Genomic DNA, 12,106 nt, shown 5'->3' with positions numbered 1-12,106 from the left:
GTTTTTCAAATTACTGAGGCCCAAAGGGAATAAAGTTTTTTTTTTTTTACGCGCGTAGGACTCGTAAGGGACCTTGTTTTTTCTTTGTGCTGCAAAAATGATCTATACCATTAACATTAAAGGTTGGATATGCTAACTCTGCCATTGTAAATAGAAACAATGTAATCATGAATTGCCTTTTCCGTTTTCTTAAGGGACGCACTTAATATATGACAATTTAAGTGTATGCAACTCATTCACAGTCGTTTCTTACCTTAGAATTACAAGCTTTTTTGGGTCTTACTTGGCCTTGATCACAAGTACTGTTAACACAAGTACCACAAAATTCCTTTAAAGAGCCAGCAGTTCTGGTAACTAGGCTTGATTTTTTTTCTTTTCAATCCATCTTCTCAGTTTTTAAGGAATCAAAACAATGCAGATCTAGGGAGAGTTGGGATCAAAGTAGTTTCTGCCTTGCATGAGGAAGAATTTGGACTTCTATAGAAGTAAAAATACAGGACCAAATAGAGGTGTCAGATCCCTTGCAGTGCAGCTGGTATGTACTTGTATTAAAAAGATGAAATTACTGACTGGATTTTTAAGTGGGAATTGTATCATCTAAGGTCCTCATTTCTCCAGTTCTTGCTGGCTCGTAAATATGTTGGCATAGTATATTTCATTTTTTGAAAACCTCTTAAACCTTAAGTCTCTTCATTATAGGGGTTCAATTTTAAGTTTATGATTTTCTGTAAGGCTGTTTCTAAGAGGTTCGGTGGTCTTTAGAGGCTACGTTTAAATTTAAATTTTGCCACAAACTAGCCATGTGGGCCTCAGTTCCTCATCTGTAAAATATGAGTGTTGGATTTAAGTGATCTCTGTGGTCCTTCCACGTCTGCTATCTTAGTGACTCTGGAAGGTGGTTTCTTATATACTTACTGAGTTTTCTATACCCATTCTATTTTTATAGCTAAACAAGTTGGCAGTTACTAATTTGAATAAATATCGAACATTTTCTGTACTAGAGCAACCTGATTTTTGAGGAAGGTTGGTTGAGGATGGCACATATAGATATCACTGAATATGTTAGCATCATAATGTAGAGTGTAGGCCTATTGTGTTTCTGCCAGCTGCTTTGGATGAGGCTTTTCGTTACATCGCCAGACTTTTTATTTGTGTCCCCCTTTGCACTTTTTTTCTCCCTGAGAGTGGGAAGTACGAGTGAGAAATCCTAAGATAAAAGTCTCTCAGATGATTGAGCAGTGTGGAAAGATTATTGGTCAAGATTATCTTTACCTTCTACTTCCAGTCTATTCCATCTGTTTCTCTTTGTGCTGCCCCAGTTTTGTTGAGGCCACCACTGTTTTGTACTTCATTTTGTTGCAGAGTTAGTTCTTGATTAGGCCTGTGATTGCTGTGTTAGTGTCTGGGCCTGCTTACTAGCTTTCTGGTTGTTTTCCTACTAACCACATACATTGGACATCTGTTTTCATGTGGTATCTGCTTTGGTTAAATCATAGCTTGCTGTGTTTTTTTCTCTGAACAGAGTATACAGAGTGTAAGCACACATTTGAACTCTATGATTGGATTGCAGTTCATTTGTTTAGCAAATGTTAAATTCCTAAATTGAGATTGTCTACCTGGAGATCAAGCAAATGTTCAAACTCTATAGTAAACTAAGAAATTTGAGCAAATAGACAAAAGGGGACCATGTACACAGTTATCCCCCCCACACAGCTCTTCTGTTGTTTCATGTTCCTTTATAAAAGATCTAAACTTTTACCTTACCTTCTCCATTCTATGTTAAGGAACCTTTTTTTTTTTTTGCTATTTCTTGGGCCGCTTCTGCGGCATATGGAGGTTCTCAGGCTAGGGGTTGAATCGGAGCTGTAGCCACCGGCCTACGCCAGAGCCACAGCAACGCAGGATCCGAGCCGCGTCTGCAACCTACACCACAGCTCACAGCAACGCCGGATCCTTAACCCACTGAGCAAGGGCAGGGACCGAACCTGCAACCTCATGGTTCCTAGTCGGATTCGTTAACCACTGTGCCACGACAGGAACTCCTTTTTTTTTTTTTTTTTTTTTTTGTTAAGAAACCTTTTTGTCTTCATTTGTTCTTTTTGAATTGCTCCTCTCTAGATTGAGTCTCTTCAAGGGCAAGAAATAGTTTCTTTTCTTTTCTTTCTTTCTTTTTAGTATTTAGCACATAGCAGACAATCAATGAATATTTGAATTATTTTTATTTAGTAAGAATTATAAAGAGCTCAGTCATACTTCATCCTATCAAGTGTGTGTGTGTGTATATATATATGTATGTGTGTGTGTAAACTTTTTATCGATTTGGACTGGTCATGGTCTAGATATTTTCCAAATCCATGTAATTTTTAGAGATAAATACTGAAGATGTTTTAGAGCAAGCAACTGTGAGGTTACCAGCTTAAGTAAAATGATTTTAAACACACTTTTTTGAGGGGAAAATAATCCTTCTGTGGGCAAATCTGGATTGTGGAAATGAAGGAAAGAAAAATTTATTAAAGAATCTGTAACTCTTTTCCTAACCTTTACGTTCACCTGCTCAATACATATAGTGGTCAGAGACCTCCTTAGTTGTAGGGTCCTCCCTTCCCCATGATCTGTGGGACTGTATAGGGTGGGAAAGGAGGGTGGAGCCTTTGAACTATTATCATCAACCTTGGTTCTGCTCTATTCCCAGAGACAGGGGCTCAGTTTGCCTTAACTCAAGAATGGGAATAATAGTTTATTTTTTTTAACGAGTGTTCCAACACTCATTGGACAACAATGATCCTCCCTGGGTAAGTAGTACCAGTTCTTGAATGATTTGTTTGTTTATTTTTTTGGCTGCCCAGCAGCATATGGAATTCTTGGGCCAACGATCCACAGTTGTGACCTATGCTGCAGCTGCAGCAACACAGAATCCTTAACACATTGTGCTGGGCTGGGGATTCGGCTTGCCTCCCAGGGCTCCAGAGCCTCTGCCCATCCTCCCACTCCACAGCTGGAACTCCTTGAATGGTTTAATGACTGCAGGATTGTCCACCAAGCACGTATACCCATAATCTTACTTAGCAGATAATGATTCGTTAAACATTTTGTTTAATTCTAGTTCCCTTTTAAATTATTGCTATAATGTGATGAACATACTTGTGTATAAGGCTTTTCTCATTTTGAAATATAACCAGAGAATTTATCAGATGAAAGATGAGTGATTCCAGCTGTTAAGTTATTGATAACATCTACCTGATTGATTACTTTCCAGGAGATGAACATTGGCTATCTTGGAAGCAGTGAGACTATCCAGATATTTTTAGATAATTTGGATTTGACCTCTTCATTTTTTAGGTGCCCAGATTTGGACCTAGAGGAGTAAGAGATTTGTTGGAGTCAACACCAAGTACCTGAATCATCATCTTTCCCCCCTTTCTATTAGCCTGTGATTTGAGTGCCTTTGAGCAGTTGGTATGCAGCTTGTAATGGTGAACAGTTTTTTTGTTTTTCCCAGAGAGTAATGTAGCCATTTTGGAAAGGGCTGTTTGGACTTTTAAGCAATTTATTTTGTAGAAAGTATGTTATTTAATACTGATGTAGTGGTCATACACCTGTATGCATCCTCTATTTCAGTTTCATGAAAAAAATTTAAATGAGTGAAGAAGGAAGCTGTCATCAGAAGTGATTTTGGAGGAAGTGTATTCTAGGACTATATTTGGACCTTAGTCCTATGTTATTTTTAGCACAATAATTAATAATACTATCCTAAGACAGAGTTTGAATTGTTGGTTGTATTATGGTTCCCAAGACAGGGAAAGGCTGCATTAAACAGAAGATATTCATAAAATAGTAATATGTTGGTACTTAAAAGATGAACTTGTTTTCTGTAATTTTAGTCTTATGAAACAGAAAACAGTTATGGTGGATGAATTAGTCATACAGTTATATGTAAATAAACATTCAAAATGAGAAATGAGGAGAGTTGCAAATTCAGCATCATCTCAGGGGTGTTTTCATGGCAGGATTTTTAAAATACAGGTTGCATCCTGAGAGAAGGCTGAAGTTACTGTATTGATAGGTTAGGGGAAAATAGAACTATATCGATTTTCAGGTATAGTATAACTTCAGTAATTTTAACTGAAGGAGAGTTAGGGAAGTAGTGAAAGTTTATGTCAGAAACAATTTACAAGGAAACAAATTTATTTATAAATACTTAAAATAGCTTTAAATAGGCCTGGTAGAGTAGTTTTTACTAATCCAACTAGATAGATTATAAAGAAGAATGTTATTTTTTAAATTCTTCAACTAGAAGGTGGATTAGTAGGTTGAATTGGAACCTTAGAGCCTGATAGATTTGACTTCAAATTATGGCTCTGGTGTTCATGAGGTGTTTCCCATTAAACTAGTCAGTTAACCATAACTTGCAGCATGTAAAGACCAGAAAGCCCAGCCCAGTTCAGTTATTGGGATGAAGTTTATTATCATCAGATTGGGGTTTTAAAAACTGCTTTATTGTGTAGTTAAAAATGTGTCAATTTATATCTTTCATAATCAAATTAACACAGCTATAATTCCGGAGAAGAAACTGTCCTTGAGGATAGTACAACAATTTGATTCTATTGCTTACATGTATGTTGTGTTTTCCATTGTGTGTGACAAAGTACCGCAAATTTAGTAGCTTAAAACACAACTCTTACTATTTCCATGGATCAGAGTCCTGGTATGGGTGAGCTGTAGGATCCTCTGTTCCGGGTCTTATTTGGCTGGAGTTGTGATTTCATTAGCGACTTCTTCCAAACTCACTGATTTGATGGTATTATATGGTTCTTGTGGTTATAGGACTGAGGTCTCCGATTTTCTTGCTGTCAACTGGTGACGACTCTTAGCTCCCAGAGAGTACCCTCAGGTCTCTACCGTGTGACCCCCTTCATGTGTGCCTTTTCAAAACATAGCAAAATCTCTTTAAAAGGGGCTCAGCTTCTCTTCTGAGAGCTTTCTCTGATTAAGACAGGCCTACCTAGGATAATTTCCCTTTTGATATCTTAAAATTAACTGCCTTGGAATCTTAATTCTATCTGACAATCTCTTCACCTCTGTGAAAGGTTTTGTGTATGTTACATCATATACTTTGATGTAATCACAGGAATGAAATTCACCATATTTACAGTTCTACCTACAACCAGGGAGGGTGGCTTAGACAGGAGATAACACACCAGAGATGGGAATCCTGGATGCCATCTTAGAGTTCACCCTTCCTTTCCTCTTCCTCTCCCTCAGACTCCTACCACCCCCACTGTTACCCTGCACATTAACTCTGTATGAGTTTATTTTATCCAGTGGGAGCATCTCATTTTGATCAAATTCATGTATCATTTTGTCCCAGATCTATTTTGTTGTTGTTGTTGTTGTTGTTGTTATTTTGTTTTCAATTGACCCAAGACATGTGTAAGTTCTTGGGTCAGGGAATCGAACCCATCCCTCAGCAGTGACCCAAGCCGCAGAAGAGACTAGGCTGGATCCAAAAGCCACTGAGCCACCAGGGAACTCCCTAAAACTACCTGAATTATCTATAGGATTTGAATAGCTTTTCTTCACTGTATTGTTTTCCCTTTTTGTACAAACGGAGATCTGCCCAAAGGAAATTGTTGTAGGTAGGAAAGACATTATGCCTGAAAATGATTAACTTGTGAACCTAGGGGCCAGGGTTTGCCAGTTTTTCACTTGTGTATTACTGAAATCTGTTTTTCCAGCCAGCTCCTTGTACTAGCAGTTTGTAAGAGTGCTACTCAGGCTTTGTAAGTTTTTAAGACTGCTTTAGGTATGATAGTTGAAGGTAGATGGCCTTATTAAAACATCCTTTAAACATACTTACAGTGTAAATTACAAGCTTAAGATTGCAGAAAGAATATGAAGCCTACATAAAGGAACAGACCACTTTGAGAGAGAGAATTGCTTTAAAGTGGTAAAAGCAATAGATTGAGGTGTCAGGAATGTGAAATAGACATTTTTTTTTTAATGTTGAAAATAGACTTCTCCCTATGAAATATTTCATACTCTTGGCTTCAGATAAACCCCAAACTCCTAACTCTATTCTAATTTTTACCTGTGTTATGGCGTTTAAAACATTTCCTGTAGTTGGCTCCTTGCATCTGTTTTTCAACTAGAATAAGCTCCTTGAGCATGGGATCTATATTATCTTTTCTAACATAATTCTTTGCTTATAGGAGGCAGTCAGTAAATGTTCCTTGTGCCATTCATACCTCATCACAGTGGTAAAGGATATTAGCACCTTCATGTTTATAGTACCCATTAGTTTGTGTCCCAAAACATTTTGTGAAGCAAGTACAAATGAATTCTAAAGTTACTGCCTTGAGGTGCTTTGCTTTTAATCCTAGGAAGTAATTTTACTCTTAGCAAAAGATTTGGTTATCTGTTTACCAGGCTCGTAGCAAAACTAGAAACAAAATTTTATAAGGGGCTAAAGAATGTTATTAAAGCAGGATTATTCATATAATTAGCCTGCCGCTTTATGATCTGTCCCTGCCTTGCTCTCTGGCTGCTTTCATACTGACCAGTTATACTGAACATTTTTTAGTTTCTTGACTACACTGTTTCTTATCAGTTACTTCTCCATAGCACCACTGCAGACCATTATCAGAGAAAGATGGTACTTTTTATACTGTACAGTGGTTTGCTTTTGTTTCTTTTTTATGGTATTACATTTTTTAAAAAAGTTCTTGAAGGTAGGAGACCATAACTATTTTTATAGTTTAGTGTGTGTCACAGAAGAGGCACTTATATGTAAGGGAATGGATGAGGCAGTGAAACTAAAAACAGCCTTAAAGCACATGGTCTTTAGTGTAGGGACAAGCAAATCTTAACCCCCAAGGGCAGTTAGTTCATTCCACAGCACTGGGATTTAAACATGCTGTAGATTAAGTATTTACATATGAGTTTAATGGGATTAGTTCCCAGTCTAGTCAAGCATTTGCTTTGGGGCTTATGATCTTGTCTTTTTTTTCTTAGGAAGTTTGCTAGTTTTGTGTTGAATAGAGCTGAGGTCTCCATAGTTGAATTCTTGTTTTTTGTACCTATGGTTATTATGGAAATTTTGGCTCAGATTCCTTTGCATGATCATTTAGAAAATTAACTAAAAAATAAAATGAAAGATTATCATAGTCCCAGTGGACACTAATTTTTTTGTGCCTAAGTGATTTTTACCTTGAGTTTCCTTAACGTGCATTCTTATCTATCATTTAGGATTTCCAAATTAATGCCAAAAGGAAAAAAATATCAGTACATGTTATATGGGCAATGGAGGAAGGACTTTGTGTTCTTGAGCAGTGATATTTTTGAGAGAGATCCATTGCCAGAGGCAACCTTTGTCATCCTTATACTTGTTTTGATGTTTAACTTTTTATTTCTTTCCAGTCTCTGCTAACAAAATCATCAAATACCTAGAAAATCCAGATTGTCCTTCATAGGCATGATTCTCCACATTGGTGCAGCCAGCCATGAACTATCCTTTTCTTCTCCCTCTTTTTCCCAGATATCTCCCGGGGCCAATTCAGCACCTCTACCTGGCCATCCTAACAAGGTGATTTGTGAAAGGGTGAGACTTCAGAGCCTGTTCCCTCTCCTCCCAAGTGATCAGAACACTACCGTTCAAGAGGATGCTCACTTCAAAGCTTTCTTCCAGGTTCTTATATGTTTACCCTTTCCCTTCATAGGGCTGAAAGTCACAAAATACACTCTAGGTTGTTTCTAGGAAGATTTGAAACAAAATTCTCACTATCTTCTTCATATTTTCTATTTTATGTGGCAATAAGTATTCTTCTTAGAAGACTTCATTACCAGAACTTTTTCAGCCAGCTTTTCTGAAAAGTGTTTGTCTTATCTTGAGCTGCTGTTATTATTTGACCACTTGATATTCTTGTTTTTTGTTTTGTGTTGTTTTTATCTTTTGGTCTTAAACACTTGTCCTACTAGATCAACTTCTGTAGGAAAGTAGAAGATATTACGGTATATGTGAAATTGTATGGGGAAGGAAAAATGGAAGCATGTAAGATATTTTTGAAAGCCATCACTGCTTAGTTGCTTAGCCTCCAGAGTGTAATAGTAACACATATTTCTGATAGAGAACATGGTTACTTGCCTTCTGTGATTTTTGATACATATAGGTAAAATGTGTTTAAAAATTTTGTTACATACGAAAAATGAAAACAAGTATGAATGGGTTGTAACTGTTCTTAGGTTATTAACAAGATTACTATGATGTGCTCACATAAATCATTGGCTTGCTATATTTACATTCCAGTACTTCTAGAGAAGCAGGTTTTAGTAATGAACATCATTATTACCACAAATGAAACTATGTTACAGAATTGCTCCTGGATGCTAGGGTTGTGGACCAAGTCATGTATTTGTATTTGTTCTCATAGGTGCATAAACCTGTGGTAGTAAGAGTCGCTAATCAAAGCTGACTTTTAGATAGAGCCAGCTCATTTTCCACTTGTGTGGCAGTGACAGATTGGGACTTGGGACTAGTTTTGAAAGAGAAATGCTCAAATTGGACATGTAGAATTTCTGTGGATAGTTGTGTAGGTGATCTAGAGCTCTTCAGTCTGTTATTGCTTGTTGATATTAGTGTCAGTTTCTCTACTTTGCATTATTGTCTCCTTTTGTTTTTAACCCTCATGATAAACTAGTCATGGATGGTTTTCTAGATGAAGAAATAGGTTCAGGGACTCTCACAGAGAATGCCCAGTTATGTATCTCAGTATTGGCGGAACAGAGATTCAAACCCAACTTTTGCTATTTCTTGTCTAGTACATCATACCATCTTTAGATATCAACAGGTATTTCTGTAAACACAGTACAGTGTATATTAAGAGACATTGTCTGCATTGAATGGAATGGCGTGTTGACTACCATTTTGGATACAGCATTCTTTGTAGTAGCAGACCAGTAGCTTGATTTTCAGTAGTAGACAAAAACTAAGGAAGAAATTGAATTAGTGCCTTCACTAATGCCACAAATAAACAGCTGACACTTTCTGTGTTGGCCATACTTTCTTTGAATCTTCAGGCATTAACTCAATATGCACTTTAAACCAAAAGAGTAGCTGCCGCATGTAATAGATTAAAACCCATGTTTTGGAAATAAAGCCAAAAAGTTAGCTAGTTCCATTTGGATATTGCAAGAAGATGAAAGATATTGTCTTTATTTATAGTCCTAATTTGACTTAAATCTAACTTTAGAATAATTCCCTCAATTTCCTTTGCTCCCAAGAAAGACTGGAGATTTTCTTTGTCTACTTATTGCCCTACCACTGTTCCTCATGAAGCAAAGTAAATCCTTACACCCCCTTTGAAATATTATCAGATACCTTCAGCTAATTGTGATATGCCAAAACTGATTGTAATCTCTTAGTTCCAATTATGTTTCTCATCCTCGTAAAACTTAGTTGCCATGTGAAAAGGAGAACCTACCCAGCCACATCATGTGCTCAGAAAGTTATTTCCTTAATGCATTATGTTTCCTTACTCTTGGCTTTCCTCCACGTTCTTTTCCCTTCCAACTCTTTCTGCTTTTCCTTCCCCTTTGGAAAACTTCATCCATTCTAAGCAGACTCACCTACCTCTTTCGTTTTTTTCTTAAACACCCTCTCTGAAGGCGAAAGGGCTGAAACTGGTCTCTTTTTAAGGATACCATTTTCCCTACAACCTTCTCAAGTGTTAAAGAAATTATTAATTTTTCCTGCTCCAAGCAAGGGATTGTATATGTGGCTAGTAAGTAGGATGGTCATAGAGAAAGAAGGAATGAGTTGATACTTACTGGATCTGCTTTTTTAACCACTAGTCTTCTTTGAACAAAAAGCTCATCTTGATCTCTTTGTCATTCATCTCCAGTATTTATCAATTTTTTGTCACTGTCCTTGTTTATTAAGGAGTTTTTTGCACTTCGCTCCTTTCTACTTATTTTTCAAGTCAAAATCTTTCAAATTGTGCTTTTTTTATTTTAAAATTACAAACTGTTTCATATATGTAAGTTATAAAGTATAAAGAAGATACTTGTATAATTTTAAAAAACCAACCATCCAGCTTGAGATATAAGCTATTGGAGTTCCTATTATGGCTCAGTAGGTTAAGAACCCAACATAGTGTCCATGAGGATGCAGGTTTGATCCCTGGCCTCGCTCAGTGGGTTAAGGATCTGGTGTTGTCACATGTTGAGTCACGGATGGTATTCGGATCCAGCATTGCCCTGGCTGTGGCATAGTCCTGCAGTTGTAGCTCCAGTTCGACCCCTAGCCAAGGTGCAGCTGTGAAAAGGAAAAGGAAAAAAAAAAAAAAAAAAAGCATTTGTTAAAAAAAAGGTATAAGCTATTACCAGTATTTTTGAAGCTTCCATATTATATCCAGGTGTTGTCTCATAGTTGTGCCTTGGGTAAACCTTGGCTGAATTTTGTGTGTAGTATCTCTGCTTTTCTATATCGCTTTACCACATAGGGTATCCCTCAATAAAAACTGTTTCCTTTCTGAACTTAATGTAAATGGTATTATACTTTGTGTATTTCTGTCATTTTGAGATTCATCCATATTGATGCACGTGACTGTACTGTAGATTGATTTTCCTACTTTTAGTATTCCATTTATACGACTATACTGTAGTTTACCCCCTCTCTTTTCAATAGATATTTGGGTGGTTTCCAATTTTTTATTATTATTACAGACAGTGTTACCATGAATATACTTTGTGTTTCCTGGTATACATTTAGTTGGTATTTTAATGTTTCTATAAAAATGATGGACTTGTGTATTTATTTATTTTTTACAAAAGAGGTATAGGCGTATTTTCATCTCTATAAAAATAAGCCTGTATTTAAAGTTAGAATCAAAGTGTCTCCTGTAATTTCTTTAAATTAAAATTAAGGTACAATTAACATACAGTAAAATTTACCCTTTTAGTGTATAGGTCTGCAAGTTATGACAAATGCATACAGAAGCAGAACCATTACAATCAAGATATGGGACCATTTCATCACCCCCAAAATTCCCTCATATCTGTTTGCTGGCAGTATGTTAACAGTTTTAAAATTAGCAGTTTCTGTACTACCAACTAACTCCATGATTGTGATTGAAGATAGTATGCTTTCATAAAAAATTCAGGTACATTGTGGAGAACTCGAATTTCATATGTGGCACAACCCTTGATTTCAGGTGTGTGTGTGTCTTTTTTTTTGTCTTTTTAGGGCCACACCCGTGGCATATGGAAGTTCCCAGGCTAGGGGTTGAATTGGAGCTGCAGCTGCTGGCCTATGCCACAGCCACCACAATGTTTAGTTCCACAAAAGCTATAAACAAAGATCAATAAACTGAAGCAGAAACATGAAACCAATGAAAACAGAAAAGGTGTTAAGAAAAATATTAAATCAAGGGATCCTTCTAAATTATCGACATAATTCTGCAACTAACCGAAGCTCAGACTAGAAATATGGATTTAGGAGTTTTTGGTATACAGTTAGGTGGCAGGTCAGTGAAGTTGCAGGCATGGATAAAATTGCTCAAAACAGTTTATGTGGTGAAAAGGAGGCCCAATAATGAGCCCTGAGAAGCTCCAAGATTTTATGCTGAGTAGCTGATGATTCAACCCCCAGCCTGGGAACTTTTGTATGCCACGGGTACAGAGGCAAAAAAAAAGGGCAAGAGTTCCATTGTGAAACATCAGGGTAGATCAGTTTTTGTGAACTAGAGATGTTTCGTGTAATTAAAAATGAAGAAAAACCTAGGACCTAAGGTTGCTGATAACGTTATTCAGAATTTAGCCATACAGTCCTCAGACTTCTTGTTCTGATTTGGAATGATTGATTTTCAGACCTGCTGTGCTGCTGTCACCCTGAGATTTCTTTTCATTGCCTTTCTGGGTTACTTCTGTTTACTGGGTCCTGTATTTATATACATATCCTCAAGTGAAAGAGAGCACACATACATATATAAAATCAATCAAGTAAATTCTTCTGAATGTATATGTAAGAAGCAACTTTGAATATTTATACATCTGGCAAGATCTTTGTTTTTGCCCTACACTGATAGTGTGATTAGAATGTAAAACTCTAGGT

At 36.8% G+C, this 12,106-nt stretch overlaps 1 protein-coding gene across 12 annotated transcripts in view; it reads left to right on the top strand.

Moving 5' to 3' along the window:
* RNF38 (ring finger protein 38) overlaps positions 1-12,106 on the top strand; it is a 129,310-nt gene that overhangs the window by 68,494 nt on the left and 48,710 nt on the right. For 4 of the 12 annotated variants that reach the window (XM_013993656.2, XM_005660242.3, XM_005660243.2 and 1 more), the window contains one exon: positions 7,535-7,684. The exons of 3 other annotated variants lie outside the window; for them this stretch is intronic. In XM_013993656.2, coding sequence (XP_013849110.2) covers positions 7,535-7,684 — 150 coding nt within the window. The remainder of the gene's footprint in view (positions 1-7,534; positions 7,685-12,106) is intronic. 5 more of the 12 variants (XM_013993657.2, XM_013993662.2, XM_013993663.2 and 2 more) reach the window with 2 other exon arrangements.

Source organism: Sus scrofa, chromosome 1 (genome assembly GCF_000003025.6).
Source record: "Sus scrofa isolate TJ Tabasco breed Duroc chromosome 1, Sscrofa11.1, whole genome shotgun sequence".
Classification (NCBI taxonomy): domain Eukaryota; kingdom Metazoa; phylum Chordata; class Mammalia; order Artiodactyla; family Suidae; genus Sus; species Sus scrofa.
This window is presented reverse-complemented; position numbering and strand designations above follow the sequence as displayed.